Genomic DNA, 24843 nt, shown 5'->3' on the forward strand with positions numbered 1-24843 from the left:
CGAGGTGCAGTGAGGCGGGAGGGGGCGGGGCGGGGCCGTGGTCGGTGGCGAGCGTCGCGCGCGCGGGGAGCTGAGGTACCGCCGCACGGGGCCGCGCCCCTCCCCGCGCCGCTGAGGAGAAGGGGAGGGGGCGGGGGCTCCCTCCGGCCCGCCCCGGCGGGGGGGGTCTCCTCCCCCCGCCCCGTTATAACCGGTGCGGGGGAGGAGAGGGGGGACGCGAGCTGTCGGCCCTCAGAGGCGGGGGAAGGGAAGGGAAGGGAGCGAGCGAGCGAGCGGGCGGCAGGCAGGCAGGCAGGCAGGCAGGCAGTGCCGCTGTGGATGTCCGCCCCGTCGCTCGCGTCTTGTTCCGGTCCGGTCGGGCGTGGTGGCCTTTAACCCCGCTGCCGGAGGGGGGCGGGGGGAGCCGGCACTGCGGCGAGGCGTGGTCGGCTGCAGGCCGCGGAGGCTTTGTACGTCGCTAGGCCCCTGAGGGGTGTGAGGGAGGGGGGAACCGCAGCCCTCCACGGGGTCTGCCCCCTTCCTCCGGTTCTGTGTGCCCTCGGCTGTCGCCGTGTAGGCCGGTGGCGGGTAGGAGCTGGTTTGGGGGCGGGGGGGGGGGGAGGCTCGGGAGGGAGCTGCAGCGGCAGCCCGAGCCCCGGCTGTCCCTGGCTTCGGGAGTGTGGGCTTGCGAGGACGCTGCGCCCACAGGCATTCTCTTGCTAGTAAGGAAGCAGCCTCTACAGGGCTTCCGTCTTTTTTTTGGAGTAGAAAATGACTCTGACGTCGTCTCTCTCGGCAAAACTCTGCTGTGGTAAAAATTAATTAACATAAAAAAAAAGTTACTTACTTAGCGTTACCTGCAGGTAATTCAGTTAGTTTTTAATCTCAAAGATAAGTGCGTTTTGTGGCCAGAGTGGCTCTGCGTCCTTACTGCCCCAGCCAGAGTAGCTCTCCCATCATGCTGCCAAGGGATTGCCTGAGCTGTTCAAGAAGCTCCTTCTCAGTAGTCAGTTGAATTTTGGCCCGTCCGAGGTTTGCAATGAGAGTGTTGGGGGTGATAAACTATATGGCTCCCTATCAGTTAGCAACTGGTATGAAGTGCAGCAACGTGGAGTAGCAAGCACAGTGCACTGCCAACAGCTGAGGGTTGGATAAGCAAATGGGAAAGGAAGGGTTGCAGGTCTAGTAACTGTCACTTAGTTCCAGTTTGCTCCCAGTTCTTCCATTAAATAAGGTAATAGCATGGACAAAATCTGAGTTTTCCTTTATGTCAGCCTGTTTTGTATTAAAGCATATTGTAAAAGCTATGAGAATTCTCAACTTTTCCTAGTAAAGTACATTCTTATTCATCTCATTGTATAACCTGCTGTTTTCATTTTTAAGTTATGAATTTGGCCTCCTTTCATTTAAAGGTAGCTTTCACATTCAGGAATGAGTTAAAAAGTCTTAGAAAGCTATGTAAGCTGTGCAACTGTAACTTTCTGTTCCAAGTTTTAATGTGTACTTTAAGCTATATGCTTGGTACTTTTGACAAACAATGCTTTCACAGGTATATTTCAGTGTTTAAGGTTTTCTGCCACATCTTCCTTTACATATCTATTTCCCACTCTGCTTTGCCTCTTGTCATGACGTGTAGCTTACGTTTGGTATTTCGTTGATGCAAACAAATGTAGTACTGCTTTTTGTCTTGCTATCTATTTTAGATGTGAGGTTTTGTACTGAATCATTGCTTTCTACAAAAAAGAAATCTTGGGCACTTTTCTTGAAAGAGAGATTTAAAGCCTTTTCTTTCTCAACTGAAGTATTACCATATTTCAGTAAACATTATTATCATTAAGTGACATGATTTCCTTTCTCTTCCTGTCTGATCAGAAAAGTCAGATATCCAAACTGAAGGCATTGGCAGGCTCTTTCTCATGTTCCTATCTGCCTATGAATTCAGTTCCACCCTCTGGGGTTTTTTTTAGAGCTCTATACTTTTCAGTATGTTTTAGCCTTATAAAGCAGTGGAAGACTTTGTTTAGGATTGTTTTACACAGGACATGCATCAGCCAGACAGGTATTCCAAATAGTAATGCTATACAGACCATTGAATTTGTTTTTTTGCTTCAAGCTGTCAACATTGTTTCAGGCTCATGAGAAAAATGATTGGACACTTTTTGTTTTCCCAGTAGAATGGTGTATTACCTGCGGATTATTACCTGCAGATTATCTTCCCTTGCAGAATTGCATCTGGAGTATGCATCTGTAGTATGTTTAACTTGCAAAGCATGATTCCACCAGCAGAAGTAGAGAGTAGAGTACCTACTTTCGTACTTTAGGGGTTTGGGGGGGGGGGGAGGTGTGGTTTTTTTTTTCTCTTTAGGAAAAAATGTACCTCAGAGGCTGCTGACCTCAGACCTTGCAGAGACCTGCTTTACAAGGCAAGTGCCTCAGTATTGACCAAGGTGTATGGAACAAAATTGTTATTTGCTTACTGAAACTGCCCTCTCCCCTATTTTGGCAAGACTCTGTGGGCTTTTTCCTGTCTCTTTTGCAAAGAGCATGCATGCAAGTAAATGTAGTCAGCATAGTCCTGAAAGCAAAGGTGGTTTATGGTGAAGAGGTGACTGAATATGATACAGCTGAGTTTGGCTGTAATTTTGCTGTACCAGGTGGGCTGATTTGTGACTCCAGAGTTGCTGCTAACTCATAATAATGCTGTATTAACAGACTGCATGAAATCCTAGTAAGATTTTCCTAAATCAGTTTTAACAGCCTTCTCACAGACTGCATCTTGTCAATTTGTATGTTGCTATGTTTGGGGGTTTTTTTTATTTCTCTTAGTAAATATGCCCTTTGGGTGGTCTTCTTGTGACTTTTAAAATGTATGGAGATAGTTAATACTAGAGATTATTGTGTGTGCTTTATAGAGATAAAACTATGGTCATGAAAATGAAAAGCTAATAAATCCTGTTTCCCCAAAACCACTTTTTCTGAGTATATCATCTGTCATTTCCCTTATTTCTGTTTTATATAATGTTATATATTCTAAACGGCTATTTCAAAGTCCTACTTTGGTACACTAGAGTACCTGGATAAAATATATCAGGTCAGGATTTAGCTGATTTAGGATTTAGGCTTGTAAACTTATGCTAGAGTCTTCAGTACTGTTTGTACATTTACCATTCATCATGCATGCTTACTGCCTGCTGTTGTTAATGCTTTCTGAATGCACTGTAGGCATACCTTTGAGCTCGTCATGAAGGAGAGTAAAAATAACTATAGGATCTAGTTTGCTGGGTCAAATCCATTCACAAAGTCCCATTCTTAACCACAGACAGTGGCCACAACCTGCTGCTACCCTGCAGTAGGAAGTAATTGGATAACTTCTGATACAAGAGGTCTCAATTATTGCTCCATGTTTAAGAATTTGTCTTTATTTGGGGAATTTATATCTGTTTTTCTCTTAAATTAAAGAAAAACACTAAATTCATGCCTTAGATATTTCAATAAAAGCTAATATGCATGCACGGGGTGGGTTACAGAATAAATATGCTCCATTTTAATATGCTCAAATTCTTAAAAGTTGATTTCTGTTATCTAAAACAGGTCAATCTTATTAGAAACCTGTTCATACAAATGAAACCAATTTTTTTGTTGTTCCTTTTACCATGGAAGAAAATTTTGAGGAGTTAAAGCCTTTTTGGTCTTAAAAAAAAAAAGTGACTCATAGTATTTTGCTAGTTGGAGGGGAATTAGTTTATCCTGGAAAACACACGATCTCTACAAATTAAGCAGCATTTTTAAGGAGAGGGGTAGTGCTTCTACTAATAAAAGACAACAGGCAAAAGGTATTACAGGTTCTGACTTGCACCCTGGCCCACCACCACTGTCTTCATTTTATAATTTTTTTTGAACACTGAGGGTGGTTGCCAGTACTGCATCAAGAAGAAAATACTCAAAATAAAATTGAAGGTAAAAAAAAAAACAACCAGCAAACCCTGTTATCCTCATCCAGTTCACTCCCACCCCATCCTTGAAAGGACACGTTGTTATCCAACGTATCTTTCAGGTGTTGAGCAAATTGTACCATGCTCTTAAGGTCAATAAAGTGTTGCTCTTGATTACTAATTTTTATGTCACAGCAGTGTTGCTTGTGTGTTATCTCATTGTTTACTTCTCAGATGTGAAGACAGCCTCTTCTTTTACAGTATGCTTGTATATTCCTTTGGTAGTAGGTCCTAAAATCTCTGTGGTTTTGAGAGTATATTAGCATATGGTACTTCCCTGATAAACTTGGAAAAGTTCAAATCCTTCAGAAAACTACTCTGGCTTTGGATAGCTGGCAGCAAGTGCTTAATATATCACAGCAAACACTGGATTGTTTTTTATTTCTTTATGAATCATGGCATGGGGTATTGTTCTAGCTGTGCTGTGTGTTGAACATTGAAAGTCGTTGTAATACTTTTCAAATCTGAAAAATAAAAAAATAATACATCCGCACTACTGTATCTTCTCATGCCATCACATTTCAGTGTGATCTGTATGAGTTTCCAGGAATAAAAGCCATTGTAATTGCAGTATTGCTCATTATGGTTCTCCTTTTTTTGCATAAACCTGCATGCATTGTTCATACTTGACCATAGAGGGAGAAATGTAACTTTTAAGGCCTGCAGATTCTTATCTGAAATGTAAGTAAATTCATGTTGCTTTCTGCCAGTGATCACTCTCAGAAAAACTGATAATAAACCAGTTTATTTTGTGTTCAGATGCTTAGTCTGTGATGGTTTTTACAAACAAAACTGTGTGATTTTACAAATGATAAATTCCATTCTTTTCTATTTCCAAGCATTTTGTGGACAATTCCTTCTGAGGTTGCTTACATTCAGTACCTATCAAGAATCCTAATGCAGATGAAGCTGATCCCAGTCTAAGTACTGTGCTGCAAACTTAGCTAGCACAAATGGAACAGAGGAGTAACTCCTCTTTTTTCCCCTGACTGGGCAGTCGTATTGTTTTAGTTCATGCAAGTGCCAGTAGTTTGAAGATGAGATGCAATGAAACTGGAAATTAAGTTTTGGGGCTCTTTTGTTGTTGCTTTTAATGTAGGAAAAAAGCCCAACATTTTTGTCAGATTTTTAAACTTTGCCACTGATACTTTTAACATTGTGAAGTTGATTGTATAAATTCTAATTTTGATGTGAGTATTGTTAGATGTGGTTTGGTTTTCATCCCCTAATTGGAACACAGGGTTGGGTTATGCTTTCATTTAGGAAAGCTGTCCTTGTTAAATGGCTAAAAAGAGAAAAAAAATCTGAAGTATAACCAGAAATCAATTCTCAAAATTTAATCTATTTTCAATTACTGCCTTTTTTTCCATGAAGTAATTCTATTAATTTGATACTTTTCTCAGATAGCTACTGTAGACAGGAATTAATTTCTTGTATAAAAGAGTAGAGGCACAGCATTCAAAAAATTCAAACCTTCTTTGTAATTATAAAAAGAAACAAAAGTAGCATAAATCTACAGAGAAGAAAGAACAGCTTTAGAATTATTTAATGTCTGAAAAGCCTGTGGTGTAGAACGCTGATCTGAAAAAGATTATATGATGAAAAGGTTGATGAAATACTGTTATTTTTGCATAACCAGACAAATGTAATGGATCAACATAAAAAGACTGAATTCAATCCAAACCACATCAAGTTGCTATTAATGACATCAAATTATTATCGGTTATTGTTTTAGGAGACATTAGATGTCTATGATAAAGTCTGGTTCTAGAAGTCTTCTCTGACATATACTTAGTCCTTGTCAATGCTGGTTGTCTCTGAAGACTGAAGGGTCTTCATTACATCATTTAAGAATTAACTCTTCTATAGCCTGCTTATTAATTTTACCAACTGAAAGAGCACCACTGCTAAAGACATGCACTGGGAGGCAAGATTCCTTAAGCAGCTATTTTAGGACTGTTAACTAGCCTGTTACACATTCAAACCACTGCAGATGTGTTCATTGGCTGTTGTGGTTACACCTGAAAAAACATGAACTGCAAGCTTGCAGTTCCAGATATTATTTTTTAAAATGTTCACAACAGACTTGAGATCAGAAAATTCCTTCCCCCTTCAGTCAGACAATTTTCAAATAGTGTTTTTTAGCTGTGTTCTCCTTGTAGCCATTGCTTTTTTTACATGCTAACCCAGAGATAAGAGTAGGAGGCAATTGTTACTGTCTCTACTGAGGCTTGAATGACTAATCTGACAAAGTATGTATTGATCTTTTGAAGTGAAACCTTTCTGTTTGTAGTTCCTAGTTTACACAATTCATGTCAGCCCTGCTGTGCAATGGTCTCGTTCAGAAAAAGTGCTAGAGATAATGAGGGGAATATGCTCAGCCCTTTTTGGCTGGCCAGAAGCAGCAAGTAAGTTAAAACATGAGCAACATGAGTCTTAAGCATCCGTAGCCCATCTTCTCTAGAATTTAGTAATGGAAGCAGCTAGAAGAGAGACAGGCAGAGATTCCACTCTCCCCTCTATACATCTTGGCAATATTGATACATAAGTGAAGACAAAGTGTCTGAGGGAGTGGCATTTTATGTAGCCAGAAAGACTGTGCAGGAATTTCTTTTATATGCTAAGTTTGTGTGAAAATGGTTATTGGGAAAGTCATATATGGTAAGTGAAGGGGTGAAGTAGATACAAGTAACTGGCATTATGTGCAGCAAGGAAGAGAAAGTGAGGATCTGTGTATTTCTTATTCATATTCTGCTGCTAACCTTGGCACCATAGTTTGATATTTCAAGAGGAGTGCGCAAGCAGATGTAGTGGGTGCTATTAATAGACAGAAAAGGTTTAAGAGGGTTGTTGCAAGGAACATGCAGAGAGGGAGAGCGAGCTCTAGAGTGGATGTCTTGAAGGCTGTTCAGGGAAACTGAGTTAACTTTCTGTGATACTGACAACTCGTGTTGGTTTCAGAGTGCACCAAGCAAGCAGTGACACTGGAAACCTTTGAGGTGTCAGTGTGGGAAACACTCACCTTCTAAAGGTGCAGTTAAATCAGCTGTATGTCTCTGCCACAGTGTGTATTTCTGAAAAAAAGTGCATAGTACTTAATGGGATGTAGTTATTTTTAGCCTGTTGGTCTAATCTAACAGAGCTGATGCAGAACAATGGAGGAATCATCACATACCAGTTCCTTGTCATTTACTTCTGGTTTTATATTGAGTGGTCAACCCAGAAATGACAGTGTGACACAGTAAAAATTAGTGGACTGATGATGGTACTTAAGGAGAGAAAACGTAGGAATTGAAGACGCAAGCACACTGCCTGAGACACAGTTGTGGAAAATGAGTGTCTCAGAATGATGTATTGTAAGAGAGAGAAGCGTCTTCAGGATTGGATATGCAAAGAAATAAAGTATACAGGTTGGGAATGTTGAGCTGGGGAGGCATCACAGCACACCTACCAGTCCAGATCCTCAGCAACAAGGAAGTGCTGCTCAGAAAACTTCCACAACACCTTAGCCTCATGGCTTTAACTATAGCAATATAATTTTGTAAATAGCTACACAGAGAAATGCTATAACTCCTTGTGTATGCTCTTCTTCCTATGTAAGACCTTTTCACAAAGATCTGGTCTTTTATTCATTAGTATATATGAAACTTTTGTCAATACTGACCAACTTTAAACATGGCTCCTGATGGGTCACTGGTGTTCTACCTTTGCAAAAAGTTACTCTTTCCAAATATTAATCAACAGTTCAGTAGTTAGACTATGACACAGTTGCTTGTGGAAAGCTGTAGTTAGCAAAAACTATGACTATAGTTAGAGAAATAATAGTCTCGGTTCAGATGGGGACACTTAGGATAACTTAGTTTATTGTTTGACTTCGCATATGCTTCATTATTTCATTTTGGTTTTCACAGTGGAAGCCCAAAAATACAACAGCAATTAAAGGAATCTACCCTTCATTCTCCATGAGTTTTCTCTGCTCTTATGGTACTTAATTATACCACTTACCCTTTTTTACAATAATGTTAGAATATAACAGCTTCTTTTGCATTACTGCTACAGAGGGCATCTCCCACAAATGTAAGGAAGCTTGGAAAAAGCTCCACAACTCTTACAAGAAACGATGTGGAGAGTGAGAGCAGCTATCTTATGGAAAATATGACACTTTTATATTAGCAGTAGACTAGCATGTTGAAATCTTGCCAGGGTAGTCATTACAGGTATCCACTAAAATCTCGATGACTTGTATTCCATTTTAATTTGGCAGCTAATTCAGGGCCAAGCAGTGTGTCCTGGTTTCAGCTGGGATAGAGTTAATTTTCATCTTAGTAGTTGATACAGTGTGTTATGGATTTAATGTGAGAATGATGTTGATAACACACTGATGTTTTAGTTGTCTCTAAGTAGCGGTTATCTTAAGGATTTTTCAGTTTCCTGTGCTCTGCCAGCAAGCAGGTGTACAAGAAGGTGGGAGGGAGCATGGCCAGGACAGCTGATCTGAACTAGCCAAAGGGATATTCCATACCATAGAACATCATGCTCAGTATATAAACCTGGGGGAGTTGGCTGGGAGGGGCAGATCGCTGCTTGGGTACTGGTCAGTGGGTGGTGAGCAATTGCCTTGCACATCACTTGTCTTTTCTTGGGTTTTATCTCTCTCTCTTTTTGTTATATTCCTTTTCATTGTTATTATTTATTATTATTAATGTTATATTTTATATTACTTTAGTTATTAAACCATTCTTATCTCAACCCATGAGTTTTACTTCTTTTTTTCAATTCTCCTCCCCATCCCACTAGGAGGGGGGAGGGGGGAGGAGTGAGCAAGCAGCTGTGTGGTGCTTAGTTGCTGGCTGGGGTTAAACCACGACACAGTGTCTGATGATGTTTGCTAGACGGCAAGGTTCAAATTAAAAAATGACATATGAGCTATGAAGTAGAGAGAAACACTGATGAAAGCTTGCTAGCTTAAGGCACACAGACTGGACTAGGAAGTAAAGTAAATGATACCAGTCTTACCTGACCTCATAAACTGATGCTGAGATTTTGTCAGCTCTGTATGAAAAATACTTTTAATTGTGATGGACACAGCTTCAATATGACTTTTTTGGTCATTTGCCAGAGTTAGCTTCACTCTCCTGGTTTGTAATATTCACAGCTGTTGTTCATTTCACTTCCTGATTGCAACAGGAGTGATTTAGCAGTGTGTTGGAAACTATTTTACTTTGCTCCAGCTGTAGGCTAATGCTGTAGGTTAATAAATGTGAGTGTTGGCAAATCATCCTGATTGTTGCATATGTGAAATGAATATAAAACAAACAAGTCTAACTAGGGAAGTCTGATAATACTCTTTTTCCTTCAAGTTTTTCCCATGTTTCCAGCTGAAGGACAGTAATGCATAGAAAAGTCAGATAAAATATGAAGTGCATCAGGTGATTCCTGTGTATCCAAATGGGCGTTTAACACTCTAAATAAACAGCTAAGCCCTACATGTCTTTATTTCTTTCTTCACATAAGTGGTTGAAAATTAGGTTTCTAAAAATTACGTTGTCTCAGCCTAGCAGCAATGATGTGTTGTGTAATAGCTAAAATTCTTGATAATGCAGAGTCATTATACTTTTTTTAAATGAACATGTCTAGAATATGAATCTTAGAATATGTCTAATTCAGCAATGACCTATTCCTAGGCAAGTTACCTGGTAAAGATTCCCAGGTAAAGTATCTGACTGATGTTTTTTTAAAAAAAAAATCTTTAGATCACAACACAGTCATTTAAGACTTGTTTGCTACTGTGCAAGACAAATGTTTTGCAGTCCTCTGCAGCGAGCTCAGTGTTTGGTAAAAAGTCATCTGTTTCCTCTTCTTTTACCATTTTTTCCCCCAGCAATGACTAATCTGTTGCTTCAGCAATTCATTGTGTGTATGAATAGATGTGTATACATATTATTCATAACTATGTTTAAAATGTATGTGTGCACTGGTATGTTTTAATATGTATATGTATGTATATGTATATATTTCTTTTTACATTTTAGAGCTGTGATGGCCAGTCACCAAGCAGAAGTTCAGAGTTTGAAGCTAGATAATGACTCAGTTATAGAAGGAATAAGTGACCAGGTACTGGTGGCAGTTGTGCTCAGTTTCACTTTCATTGCTGCTCTGGTATATACACTTTTAAGGTGAGAATATGTTGACAGGAATTGATCAACATACCTGTATTTGTAAAATTCTAACTTTCTCAACAAATTTTTGCATTGGTATATTAAACAACTGTGATTTTGTGACATTAAGGAAATGATTGTTTGATCAATTACTCTGTTTAATTGCTTGGCAGAGTTTCATAATTTAATTCACAGTTAGAATGAAGTGATGCATTTCTAAAAGGGAAGTGTAACTCTTCTTTATCTTCAGATGATCAAACAGAGTAGTGTTCATCATTCCTTAAGACTGAAAATGTCTGAATTCACAGTCTATATGGCTGTTGTGTCATATTTGATTACAAAGTACAAATTTGTCAATAATGACTCCACAATTAAGATTGGATGTAATCCTCCAATGTATGTTCTAGTTGCAGTCTCCTTCCAAAAAAAATCCACCAAACCTGAATAAATTGACTGATTTGTTTATAAATTAATATGCTGGAAAACAATGGACTTTAATATGCTTTCCATAAAGCAAAATGTTAAGTTCAGAATTCAGTAACTTTAATGGTCAAGTAATTAAACTGGTCAAGTAAATGGTCAAGTAAAATTATTTTTCATTTCAGAGTTGTTCCTTGCGACCTAACAAGTATTGTAGCCTATGTGTTTGGGGAAAATAAGTCTGAGCTTCAGATGGGCTCTTTTTTTTTTACAGATGTCTGTAGACTTTTGAACACAGGAGAGTTTTAACAACTAGAACTCAATTTTATGACGCCTTGGCACTATGGAATTTACTGGGGAGGATCTGTCCATATGAGAAGCAGTAGCGGGGTAGGAGGTATTTGAGAGCAAGCTGCAAAAGAAACAGGAAGTGGGAAAGCTTGGTTGGACTGCAAGGCAGTACTGCTGTTCAGGACCAGGAGATAGCAAGGGAATCTAAGAGAAACATGTGCACTTCACCTTGCTTTTCTTTCCAAGGCTGTTTCAGTTATTCAGATGGCTTCAAGAGTGCCTCTTTTCCCTCTGTTCTTTTACGCTTTCTCTACCCCTTCTATTGACATTTTTAGCATTTGTGACTTGAGTTTTAAGTGTTTAGTTTAAAAGTAAACATTTTCTTTTTGAACTTTGTAGAGGGAAGTAAGTTACGAACATGAAAAAAAGTGAGTGGAACAAGGGTCAGCAGTGGGCAAGAGTGGTGGGAGGACTGGAGTTCTGGGAGATGATACATCAATGATGAAGGGTTACTTGGGGAGGGAGAAAACAGCTAGTTACTAACTACCTCTGGAGTGTAATGAGCTAAGTAAAAAGCTGTAGATCCTGTTACATGCCCTGATGGTTTATTTTCTGGAGGGCTAAACAAACTCGGACACAAAGCTTCCATATTTTGGAAGTCTTGAAGTTTGTTTACTTCTGTATTGTTTGACTGACTACTGAAAGTCCTATCAGCATCCTCTTAGCTCGCCACTGTGCCTTCTGGTACCTTCTGAAATTGTATTCAGCAGCATTTTTCCTCTACTCCTTTGTATTGTCTCCATCAAAATCTACACAGTACAGTAGAAAATCTATACGGTACAAAAAGTATAGTAATTTTTATTTAGTTAGTACTGAGGGGGGAGTGGGGGAGAAAAGGAGTATTTTCTTTTTCTTCTCTAGTTATCTTAGGCAATACAGTGGTCTGTGTGCTCCTTATACTGTGTCCATTACCCCAGTCTCTCTTCTACCCGTACTTCTGTATGCAACATCTGAAGTACTTAAACTGGGTAGGAACAGGTCCTGGGTAAGAATACATGAAAGAAAGCTTAGGTTAATGAATAAGATTGCAGGAACTGAATAAAAAGGGAAAGTAGGCAGCAAAGAGTGTATGTTGCAGTAGATTTTAGGGGGCAGAAGTGGAATATAGGAAGAACTGTTAAGGGATATGGTTGCTGTACTTGTTTCCAGCAGGGAGAACTCAAGGAAGCATCACATCAAGGCATAAGCTGAAGGTCTCTGTGCTTTTGGTGGTGAAACCTATTAGCGGTAATTAACATATATCCCAAGTTGCAGATTTTCAGTCACTATAAGATACTTTTGCAAAGTGTGTATGTCTTTGAGTTACAAATTTTGATAAGGTGCAGCCAGATTTTTTCCATCCTCTTTTAAACTTGTGAGTCGATTGTCACATTACAAATGAGACTGTGAAAAGTTAGTTTATCCAACAAATTAAAGGGAGCCTGACCCTCCAGTGTTCTGTATCAGAGATTCCCTACTTGTCCCAGATGGCTTACCTGACCCATGTTTATGAATCTGCAGGTTTAGATCTTTTTCTCTCATTTTTCTATCCCATCATATTGTTTGATTATAAGATAAAGTCAGTATTTTCAGCAGAAGTGAGATCTTAATCCTTGGACATTAACAATGGCCATCATTGCACAGTGATACACCAGTCCCCCTAAGTACTGTCCCTCACTTTTCCCTATGTGAGACTGCACACTGAATGAGTCGGCAGTCTGTCTCCTTCTGGTAATGATAGTTTGGTGTGGCCTTTGTGATTCAAAGTAAAATCTTTCCACATCATGGGACTTTTTTCCTCAAGTTATGGAGTGCTAACACGCAGAACTGGGGAAATTAAAAGACTCTGCATCTAACTTTTTTTCTTTCTGACTGGTGTTTGATAATGTCTTTAATTACATAGCACCATACTGTCTTTCATTTATTTCATTTATTTTCTCACACTAATTGCATGACAGAAGTTATGAATTGGATATGTCTTGAGCTCTGCCTGTCCCCTCCTGGACGTTGCGCAGTGTTCTGCTACCTCAGCATCTTATGCATAAGTGACAAATGTTGTACGTATTGTACCTCCACAGCTCTACAAATATTCTCATATATTCAATGTAGTATGTGATACCAACATAAAGTCATATAAATGAACACTTTAGCAGCAAATTTGCAATTAGTTCTTATGAAGGAATCAGAATAAACTGGCTTATAATTCACACCTTCCACTTGTGCATGATTTGAATTGAATTTCAATATATATCAAAGTTCTGGCAAACTGAAGGGGCAAAATATGCTCATTTGTAGCATCTAAACAGGAAAATACTTTTATATATATAACATGTATGACAGACAACATCCACAAAATCTGGCTCATGGAGACCCAGGATGGGCAAGAAGGGTTTTAATGTAAGCTTCCCATGATATAACATTGTCCTGGTTTCAGCTGGAATAGAGTTAACTATCTTCCTAGTAGCTGGTACAGTGCTATGTTTTGAGTTCAGTATGTGAAGAATGTTGATAACACTGATGTTTTCAGTTGTTGCTCAGTAGTGTTTAGACTATAGTCAAGGATTTTTCAGCTTTTCATGCCCAGCCAGGGCACAAGAAGTTGGCACAGGACACAGCCAGGGCACCTGACCCAAACTGGCCAACGGTGTATTCCATACCATGGGACGTCCCATCTAATATAGGAACTGGGAAGTGGGGGTGGGGAATCGCTGCTCAGGGACTGGCTGGGTGTCGGTCGGCGGGTGGTGAGCAATTGCCCTGCGCATCATTTGTACATTCCAATCCTTTTATTACTACTGTTGTCATTTTATTAGTGTTATCATTATCATTATTAGTTTCTTCTTTTCTGTTCTATTAAACCGTTCTTATCTCAACCCAGGAGTTTTACTTCTTTTTCCCAATTTTCTCCCCCATCCCACTGGATGGGGGGGAATGAGTGAGTGGCTGCATGGTACTTAGTTGCTGGCTGGGGTTAAATCACAACAAACATCATATAGGTCACCCACATTAGTGTTAAATAACTTTTTACAGATAACCATGTAAATATTAGTATGAAAAATACGGGGTTTGTCTGTTTCTCTTTGAAGAACTAACAAAGGAGACAAAATGTTAAAGATAGCAGTAATACTGTACTATGATTGTCCACATCAGATGAAGGAAAATATTGCAGAAGCTCCTAGAGCCATTGAGGAAATTATGTAAATAGAACTGCAAGCTGAAAATGTCCTAAAAATTCAGCCAGTCCAGCCCTCAGGTCTGACAGAGGATCAGCTTGCCTAGATCATCCTTCAAAGCAGTGCCACCTGTTTTTTGATTTAACTTTTTGTCAAGATAGATCACAATAGCCTGAGCTAACTTTTTCTGATTTTGTATACTTAGTGGTTAGAAATGTTTTTCCACCAACCTTACATAACTGTGGGAAATAATTCCTCATATTTATAGAACGAAAGCCTTATCCTGTCCCCTTTTCTCTCCATGAGCAGTCTTCTATATGAACTGACATTTCTTCACTCTTTCTCTGATGTTTAAAAAATATGGGCAGTAGCTCTTATTCTCTTCTGAACTTCCTCCAACTTCTCTGTGTGTTTTTTATGCATTTAGCCCAAAATGGAAAACAGAATCCAGCTGAGACCTCAACAGTGCTGAGCAGAATGTACCACCAGTGAAATCCATATGAATAAATAAAGCATAAAAATTCACGGTTTTGAATATGATGCTGTTGACTCATATTTATTGTAACTCAACACCTCTTATTGTTGTCAGCATTATTTTAAATTCCAATTCTGTTCCCATTGTGCTTTTGAATTTCAAACTTGTAATATATCCAGCCTCCTTTCTTCAATGAGTCTCTTCCCCATGATTCCTCTTGGCATCTCTAACCTGTAGTTTTCTTGCCCGTAGAGTCTTTCTTTTTAGAGAGTGATTTAAAAAGAGTGATTTCTTTTTATATCTTGTCTGCTGATAGTTACATAAATTCAACATTCTAAATCTAAGAGTTTGCCAAACCCTTCTTATGTAAATGTTGTCTTAATCTTTCATGTAGCAGATAAAGTTGAAGTAGTTAGGATTTTTCAACTCTGTAACTTAGGCAGTGAGTGAAAAAAATAAGAAATTTACAAGTAGACCAACAATACAAAAACTAGCAGTGGAGACAGAAATTAAAAGTATTTCTGCATGATGAATATAAAAGCTTTCCAGCAACTTGATTTTTTGCAGGTTAATGGCTTAATTTTGTTTCAGATGAAAATCTAGTTTTAACATGATCTAATGATTGATTATGGAGTCTCTGAAAAATCTTGCTGCTGTACAGCTCTAAATGTCCAGAGTAACTTTAGGATCTGTAATCAATGTCCTGTTTCCTCAATTGTTTGTGTGCCTCCTTTAAAATCCTTTATAGCAGGAAAGAATGATTTTTTTTCTCTTTGTTCAAGTTTCTTTTTTTTTCAATCATTTATTTTTCAGTGTTGGGTCAAAGTGTTCAGTTTTTCTTATTGCTTGTATTTTCTTTCACAGAAATGAACATCAGAATATACACCCAGAAAATCAAGAACTAGTGCGAGCTCTTCGTCAGCAGCTTCAAACTGAGCAGGTGCTGTGCTAAGTGTTGGCATCATTCAACTGTCTGGTTTGGGGTGGGGTAGACTTCTCTGAGGTTCTGGAAGAAGCTGGTCTTGAAAGTTATGGAAGCTTACTTACTGTGCAGAGGCATCAAGTAATGAGATAATGTGGGCTTTTTTTAATGGATAAGTTAAGCAATTAAAATTAAGTATTTAGCTTGTTTTTTTTCGAACAAGTTTTTGCCACAAGGTGGAGTATGTTAGATTACGTTGTGTGCTTCCTGCCATGTTCCTGGGAACTTAGTGGTAAAGGAAAGGAAATCTGGAGTACAGTTTGCTGCCACAGGACTGGGGTTAGATGTTTAGACAGATAATGCGTGTGTAGCAGAACAGTGCACAGCAACAAGAGCCAGGCAACAAAGACTGACAGAGAGAAACTTTTTACCAAAGCCTCTAGTGACAGGACAAGAGTCAATGGTTTTAGACCAAAAGAGGTGAGGTTTAGATGGGACAGAAGGAAGACATTTTTTATGGTGAGGGAGGTGAGACACTGGGCCAGGTTGCCCAAAGAAGTTGCAAATGCCCCATCCCTAGAAGTGTTCAAAGCCAGGTTGGATGGGGCTTTGAACAACCTGATCTAGTGACAGATGTCCCTGCCCATGGTAGGAGAGTTGGACTACATGATCTTTAAAGGTCCTTCCAGCCCAAGCCATTCTGCGGTTCTGTACCTGCATCCAGTTCTGACATGTAGAGGAGAGGATGGGAGAGACTGGGCCAGATTATTGGAAATTGCTGAGTCCCAGCCCTAGACTGAAAAGCCATACTTTGGAGAGTATTGAGGACGAGTCTTTCATCATAATACTTCTTGAAATAATGAGAGATTTTTAACTACAATGCATATTTATGTGGAAAACAAATATGGCAAAATGGGGAGAAAACACATTTCATGGCAGTGACATATACAAGCAGATGTCTATGCTTGGGCTTAGGAACACTAAATACTGCAACTGGTAAGCAGTGCAGTCCAGTTACCTCACTCTGGGTAGAATTACTTAGGATAATACAAAGTAACAGTCTAGATCTGATTTAGTCATTCTACAGCATATCTAACCTAACAATGTAAAGGACCAAGGAGGTTCATTCTTAGTGGTCTTTAACTGCATTGAAGCACACAATTACATAACAGATGAAGGGAAAATAATGGGCTTGTCACAAAAAGAAGTTGCTTAGTGAATCAGTTTTTGCATTTAAGAATGTTTGATTTTTTAATTTAAATATATTTCTCTTTCATTTCACATAGTTTTGTGTTTGACTTCCAGTAAATGAACGCTGGATTTTTTTTTTTTTTTTCAACTCAATAGACTTATATAAAAATAGTATCTCTAACACCTTGCATTTCTCTTCTGTTCCAGCAGGATGCTTCTGCTGGTGATAGACATCGCTTCTATACAGATATGTCCTGTCCAGTCTGTTTGCAACAGGCTACATTTCCTATAGAAACAAACTGTGGACATCTCTTCTGTGGTAAGCAGGAAAAACCTCAAGTCGCAAAGATAAAACCAGAACAGAAATACAAATTTTTGGCACTAGTACAGCCAACCTAATGCAAAGCTTTGTTTGATTTTAACTGCTTGTCTGCATTAGAAATAATTTTTATGTAAATAGTTGAGAAAATACATTTGTAAATAAACAGTCACTTTGAGAGTGTGCTGCATTTTTTTCTATGCTATCAGGACTGAAACTGTGGTTAGTTTAAAAATGTCAAGGACAGAGAGTATAATTTATTTCCAGTTAGTAAAAAAATGAAAGAGGCTGAAAAACACTTGGAAATGTACCATTTAAAAAAAAAACTGGTTTAGAAGGAGTAAAAAATTCTGCTTGGTGTTATCTTTATCTCAGAGTGGCGTTTTTTTTCTTGGAAGTCTTGAAGAATTAAGACTAAGTTCACAATGCTTAAAGTGTTTCCCTTTTTTTTTGTGCTTAGCTCTTCAATTTTATATATAAACGCCATGTGTAGCATTTTGCTTCCTCACCTCAAGGTTCCCAGTAGGATTTTTTCACTGCATTCATCTAGTTTTATGGAGCATTTAGTGCATACCATGCCTAGTCGTTTGAACAAAAATATTTACAAATCTGGCAAACAGTTAAAGTACTCAGATTTTTATATATTCCTTCATCTCTTGGAACTCTGAGAATAAAGCCAGGTTTTTAGAAGAAATTTTACATCTCTTGCCATTTTTGTGACTTCTGAATTTTAAACTGGTAAAATTTTTAATTATTTGCTTCTTCAGTTAATGACTAAGAAGTTTTCTGTCTTTTCAGGAAATAATACCTTAAAATTAATCATGCAGTTGAACCTATTCAGGATTTTTATCATTAATAGCTTTGAACTCAAACACAGTGGTTCTTGGTATCTTTAGTGAATGCTGTATACAAAATTACACCAGAACAGATAGGTTTAACCTAACTGCTCATACACTTCTGTTGTTTTCATTGGTGTGTAACATTTTACCTCATGCAGTGGGTGTTTCAGCTCAGAAGTTTAAATGTGTGTAACTTACCTTCATCAGGTTCCTGCATTATTGCCTACTGGAGGTATGGCTCATGGCTTGGTGCCATCCGTTGTCCAATCTGCAGACAAACGGTAATATTTCAAGTAATCATGGACCTGATAGTTTGGCTATCTAGTATAGCTTACTAAAAAAGCACTTACATGTGAACTGCAATAGTGAGACTGACAGAAGAAGTCTGAGAAGCTGAAAGAGTATGGATATGTGAGACATAGATGGTGGACATGTAGGGGTTTTTAACATTTTGCTTTGCCAAATGGCTCAGAAAATACAGATTGTTCCTGCAACTCAAATTTAAGTGAACAGCACTGATAACTCAGCCATTTTTCCATAGAGTATATGAAAACAGAAAATTGTAAGACCTTAACTATGATTCTTCCATGCTTTTTCTTTGGTATATTGTATAACTTCTTAACCAGAACTTGCATCCGAAAGACCTGGCTGTTGTGGAAGACTGCCAGTAGGCAGTATACGACTGGTTTCTGAGAAGTACCCTCTCCCTTCCTTCTCTGTCTGCCAAAAAAAGCCACCCATGACAATTTCTTATTTTGTCCCTTTTTTTTAGTTTGTATATATTATTAATTTGAGCTTTGTAGAGCAAGCATTAACTTACTTCCTACGCAACTTTACTTACATTGTCAGTTTGAAATATGTCCCTGCAACTCATTAACACTTAAGATCTCTGAGTCTTATAGTCTATGTTTTAACAAAAGTATATCTTTAATTTAATAGTGCACAAACTACAGAGCTAGTGACTTCTGATGAATTACATAACATGCTTCACGCCCTTGCCCATACGTTATATCCTGCTTTGATTATGTGTATGAGCAAGACAAATGACTGTAAGAACACAGAAGAAGGAAAGAAAAATGGGTATGACTGGAGGAAAAATGTCTAGGTTTAGAGTGTAGCCAGTGAGGAGAGATACACAAAAAATAAAGGTGAGGAAGATGGAAAAGGGGAAAATAAGTGATTTTTTAGTGTCTCTCATTACATAGATATTCTTCTACCTTCCTCTTAGTAACAGGTAAATTGGGTGGTACTGCTTGAATAGTTATGCATTCATTCTCATTTACAGTGCCTGCATTTAAAAGGCAGTTGCACGTATAACAAAATCTCCTTGCTGTGCCTAGGTAACATTGTTTTTACCACTCTTTGGTGAAGATCAGCAGGATGCAACCCAAGTATTTCAAGATGTTAATGATTACAATCGGAGATTCTCAGGACAGCCCAGATCTGTAAGTTTTGGGTAAATATGGGTGGAAGCCCGTGATTTTAGGGGAGATTATCAGCATTTGGGGGGGTCCTTTTTTTTTTTTTTTTTTAATCCCCTGGGATATGAATTTTCTCTTCATGATCCTTAGGGACTATACAAGTTTTCCTTAGGAAATTCGTGTTTATATAGTTAGGGCCAACCCACGACCTTGAAAATATTTATTTGTAATTTGTGGAAAAGTATGAAAACTTGCATTTTTGTTGTGAGTGAGAACTGCTGATAAGTCTTGAGTTCCCTATTCATGTGTTAAGCTCTTTTTTAATTATGACTTGTTAATTTGAAAGGATTAATAATTAGTCAGTAAAAATACTTAATGAAGTACATAACCTGCAGGGAAGAATATTCACTTGATTGATCTCTCTGCATTGATTAGAAGAATCTGAAGTTCTACTCTGTGCCTTTCTTCCTCAGATTTCAAACTATATGCTGTCTTAATTTTTTAATTTTCTTCCTAGATTATATTAGTCTTTCTTCTGCTCTCTGAGTGAAAAAAACAGGAATTTTATTGATAGAGATGGTTGAAGTTCTACAAACTTTAGAAAGTCAGCCTTATGAGCCTGTCTTCTGTGTGCATGTTCTGGTCGCAATGTGAAATGCACACACATGCATACTAGCAACTTCCTTGCCTGTTGTCATCTGTTCATTGGATTTGGATGTAGCAACAAAACATTAGCAAGAAAAATTTACAGTCCAAAGAGACAAAAGAGGTGTGAGATGGGATTTTTTTTTTTTTCATGTTCTGAACCACCAAACAGTTATGTTTTGATCCAGAATAGATTGAAACTACCTTTCAGGCTCCATTAGACCTCTCTGTGGGCTCTGTGTCTAGTCCCCAATAATCTGTTTGAGGTCATGCCAGAAGTCTGCATTAAAGCCCTAATCGGACTAGATAAATTGTCTTTGATTTATACATGGTCTATTGCCTTAACCACATAGAAAATTCCTTTCTAGAGAGCTTTTTCAGCCTTGGCAATAACTCATTTTAGTGTCATGGCTCTGTGTAGAAACTGTCTACAGTAGAAGAGGAACCAGTATGAAAAAAATTTCAAAGTTAACCCCTCCCTACACCTCACAACAAAAACCTGAATATTTTCTACTGAGCAGTCCCTCACTAAGATGACAGAATCATAGTAGAAAAATGGAAGGGAGCCAGGGGTGGATTCATTTAAAGGTTTTTTAATTTACTTTGAAGCTTGATCCATCCTTTGGAAACTTGTGTGAATCACTGGTTATATGCCAGGGGAGGGGATGTTGTGTTTCCGCAACCAATTCTACTTTACCTATTGTTTTTTTCCTTGCTGTCCTAGCTGCCTTCTATTCTGATCAATATTTCACTCCAGTTAACTTGTTTGCTGTTTCTCACTTTCTCAATTATTTGTTTTACTCCAGTAGTCACTGCTTTTCTCTCTTAATATATGCCAGTGTATTTTGCAGGGAGTTAATTGTATGTTTTACAGTACAGAATAACACAGTTTGACTGTTTCTTGAAAACATATGTATTCTAAATCTGACTTTTTACCCAGCAAAACTAAATCCAGGAAGTCTTGTCTTACTGTTTTTTGTTTTAATTCTTATAAACTAACAGATTCCAAAACTCTAATGTAGTAATAGAAACTTTAGACTGAAAAAAAAAAAACATTTAGCATGGGCCTGTTGCTAAAGCAAAATATTAACCTTTGGTTTCTTTCTTCATAGATTATGGAAAGAATTATGGATCTGCCCACTTTATTGCGGCATGCTTTCAGGGAGATGTTTTCTGTTGGGGGCCTCTTCTGGATGTTTCGCATCAGAATATTCCTCTGCTTGCTTGGAGCCTTGCTCTACCTGGCTTCACCTCTGGATTTTCTTCCTGAGGCCCTCTTTGGAATTCTGGGGTTCTTGGATGATTTCTTTGTCATTTTTCTTCTACTGATATATATCTCTATCATGTACCGAGAAGTGGTAACACAGCGGCTGAATAGATGAAATGGACGAAAATGACCCAAATGCAGAGGCAGTTGTGGTATGTTTTAGAAAGAAAGCTACAACATAAGTACGATATAGCAAGGCACCTGTGTACAGTTTCAGTAGTTACAATTTCATAGCTGGTCATCTTACACAAATATGAAGGGTTACTATACAGTGGTGCTTAACTGGAATCTTTAATTTGTATATTACATATGCTTCATAAGGATGACGTTAGTTTTATAATGTAAAAAACTACCTTCATCTACTTCCACCTGATGAACAACTGTATGTAATCAAAGCAGAAAACACCTTTTTTGGTGTGTGGTTTGTGAAAAAAGAGTTCTATTAAAGGACTTCTAACAAAAAATCTGGTTGGGTAATCTAGACATGCATAAGGAAATTCAGAAATTCTTCACAGTACAGTTATCATGGCTAAATTGTTAATGTCTCCCTGTTGTCGGCTAGAGTTTTTTTAAATAAAAGTAGTTTTGTGTGTTTCTGTGGAAGAAGAAACCCAAGGATCACATTACAATTATCACCCTGCAGTTTGCTGTTGTCCACATGCTTCACAAAACCAAGGAGAACACCTCAGTATTACTTTTGAACTGCACTATGTACAGTTGCATGCAATTCGTACAATTTTATTTTTATATTTGGGAATATACACACAGTATCTGGTCTAGGTAGAGAAACCAGTATTATGCATGCCAGTCTGGTTAGTGCTCTTTTTTTAAACAGGAGTGTGATTTTTCTCTTCAGGCTTGTTTATTTGGTGGGTATGTATCTTGGAAGCAGGGGTTTTATGCTACTTGGGGTCAATGCAATATATCTGAAGTGAGAGTCTGCATTCCTTTAGTTTCATTAAAGCATTTAGGCAATGGAGAGACCCCTCAAATTTTAGATAGTGGTTGAAGAAAAGAAATCAGAACTGGATGTTTACATTACAGAACTTTACCTGAATGTACATTCTGCAATACAAGTATTAAGCAACTTAGATACTGGGGTATTTGATTTTCAGTTGGGATTTTCTTGTTTGGTTGGTTGATTTGGATGTGGATAGAGGGGGTTCTGGATTACCTTGAAAAAGATCTGTGATAAGGGACCACAAAAAAATCCTGGAAATGTTTTCCAAAATACCAGGGTATTAATTATCCTTAAAGTTGATTTTTTTTTAATGTTAAATTTGAATATAGGCTATCATAGCTACAGAAGTAATATGAAAATATTTTCATTTTAAGAAATGAATGCCAGTAGAAAGGTCAAGGGTATGACAGATCTATGTACTTTTTAGCTAGAGGAATGATAATTACCATTTTATTTTAACCTCCTGAGTACTTGAAAGACAGTGATTAGACAGGTGATTCTTTGAGTGTTTACATATATGGGATGAGACTTACAATGAAAGGGACCTTTTCACAACTTCTGTGTTTTGCTCATGCAGGTGTCTTTCCACAGCTTCTAGCAGCTAGGCAAGTGCAGGAAGATGATAGAGCTGGCATCTGACATGTCAGTGGCTGGGGTCAGAGATTGTCCTTCAGTGTCAGTGTTTTAAATTACATTCATTTAAGAGTAAATTCACTGATTCTTCATTTGAAAATTTGCTTTTGAAAATCCAAAGACATTTTACAAATGAACTGGAAAGCGAAATTTTTTCGTTTTGCTGTTTGTTAGAGATGGGCAAAGGGAGAAACAGGAAGTGAAAGGTGGGAGGAGGAGAGCAAGAGAGAAAATTACATTTTTGGAAGCAGATGCTATTGGTTTTGGCAAACTAACTGTTCTTGAGCATCTTAGTTGAGCTTTTCCCTTTGTGTTGGCATTGCTAATATATTGTGATGTGGCTACCTCAGTTAAAAGTCATTAAGGTATTACTGAGTAAGCATGGGATATTCATAAACTGTTAGGTACATTCACAAAGCAAGATAGTTGTTTAGGATGTTAGGTAAGACAGGATTTTGCAGTTTGGCTGTAAGCATTGTTTTGGGTTTGGATTTTTTTTCCCAAGAGATCCACCTGAGAGCAAACTCAAAAAAAGTATTTTTAATTGAGTAAATTTAACACCCCCTTTTCTCCTGGAGCTTAACTTGTGGATCTGCTTAGAGAAGAGTGTGAACTGCTGTTGTAGAACAACTGGAGTCTGTTCATAGAATCTGTTGATCTGGTACCTCCTCCATATGTTTATCTTATGATTGTGTTTATACTTTTTCCCATGACTCTCTAAATCCAGAGTGGATATAGATGTACATGAAGCTGCTTACTGATTTGTTTTCTCTGAGCTCCCCAATTCCATGTGCTACTGTGAAGTTCATGCAGAAGTATCCATCTAGGAGGTTTGGTCGTGAAGAACAGACCTTCTTGTATACCTGAAATCATGACAAGCCACATCTGAGTAGCTATATAAAGTTTACTTGTGTTCTGTTTTTTTCTTCACTACATTTCTGCTAGCCAGAAGGGTTTCACTCAGAGGCTTCTGCTTACTTTTGAATATTGAGTAACATTGTAAGCTTAAATTCAACACATGAAATGCTTGACAGAATTAGGACCATCCTTCCTTTCCACCAATAAACATGCTTGCTTATGAAGACTTTTTTTTGGTCCTGCAAACCACTGATGAACAGTATTATGACTTGCTTAGGCCTTTTTGTACAGCTGTAACGTGAAGATGCATTGGTCCTGCAGCATCTGGCTGCTGCTCCTTTACACGAATCTGAACTACCTGTAAATTAGCTATCTTGGGTACTTAGCTTGAGCTTACTTTAAGCTCTAGAGCTCCCAAGAAGCTGGAGATTAATACATGAGCAGGTAGTGTTCCTGAACTGTGTGCTGCCAAGTTGTTCTGGCAGCAGTGTTAAAGGAAAGTGCTAGAGCTAAGCATTGGCTTCAGAATGTGTAGGAAAGACATGATGCTGCGTGGAGAGCAACTGCAAACGTTGCTGCTGTTTTGTCTCCTGGAATGGGGCAGCCGTGCCACTAAGGGGGGGGGGGACTAAAAAAGGAAAACTTTAGCAGCAAAGAAGAGATACAGGGAAAAAATACAGTTCTTTAAAGATTCTGACATCTTCACCAAAAAATGTGTGAAATATTTGATTGTTCCAGGGGAACAAAGGGGAAAACTAAAGTTATACTTAATAGCTCTTACAGAATAACTTGTAGCGTCTTGAGGCCTAGTGATCGTCATGACAAGTACTGTATAGAGCGATCTGTTTCTGTGTTGTTTTGTGTCCCACACCATTGATGTCTATGAGGATGAGGCAGAACAGTGTGATTTGGGGATACAATTTTGCCATAGGTTTCATAGAACTGTAGCAGTGACCTCTGTGTTACACTAGATTTTTAAGACAAAAGGATTTAAGCCTACTTGTTATTACTTTTAATGATAATAAATTGCTATTGAAGTAAGAGATTGTCTTGATTAATTTTATTCACTTTCTGGGTGGGAAATTGTTTTATTCCCCCTTTTCCTCCCTCCCTGGGCTAAAGTTGGTGGTAGCTCTTCTGCAGTCTTGATGAGAGATAACATGGTTTTCATCTTCATTATTGCTATTATAAGGATTACAAAATTTCAAAGATCTTAGTCCCAAAAGTATATTGTACATTAGATGTCTTTTCCCTGAGCAG

At 38.3% G+C, this 24843-nt stretch overlaps 1 protein-coding gene across 15 annotated transcripts; it reads left to right on the plus strand.

The window, feature by feature from the left end:
* The first annotated feature begins 21 nt into the window (after nt 1–21).
* On the plus strand, nt 22–24624 carry RNF170 (ring finger protein 170). 15 transcript variants are annotated; one of them, XM_069776771.1, is made up of 9 exons: nt 43–75; nt 2345–2402; nt 4608–4652; nt 10004–10147; nt 15392–15467; nt 16848–16959; nt 18006–18079; nt 19139–19243; nt 20977–24624. In XM_069776771.1, exons 4-9 carry the CDS (start codon nt 10011–10013, stop codon nt 21244–21246), a joined length of 774 nt encoding a protein of 257 aa, XP_069632872.1. In that variant the 5' UTR covers nt 43–75; nt 2345–2402; nt 4608–4652; nt 10004–10010; the 3' UTR covers nt 21247–24624. The 15 variants fall into 15 exon arrangements, with proteins under 15 accessions (XP_069632869.1, XP_069632875.1, XP_069632872.1 ...); XM_069776769.1 differs by lacking the exon at nt 43–75 and adding an exon at nt 594–1213; XM_069776768.1 differs by lacking the exon at nt 4608–4652 and having other exon boundaries at nt 22–75.
* The last annotated feature ends 219 nt before the right edge of the window (nt 24625–24843 follow it).

This window comes from Haliaeetus albicilla, chromosome Z (genome assembly GCF_947461875.1).
Source record: "Haliaeetus albicilla chromosome Z, bHalAlb1.1, whole genome shotgun sequence".
Taxonomy (NCBI): domain Eukaryota; kingdom Metazoa; phylum Chordata; class Aves; order Accipitriformes; family Accipitridae; genus Haliaeetus; species Haliaeetus albicilla.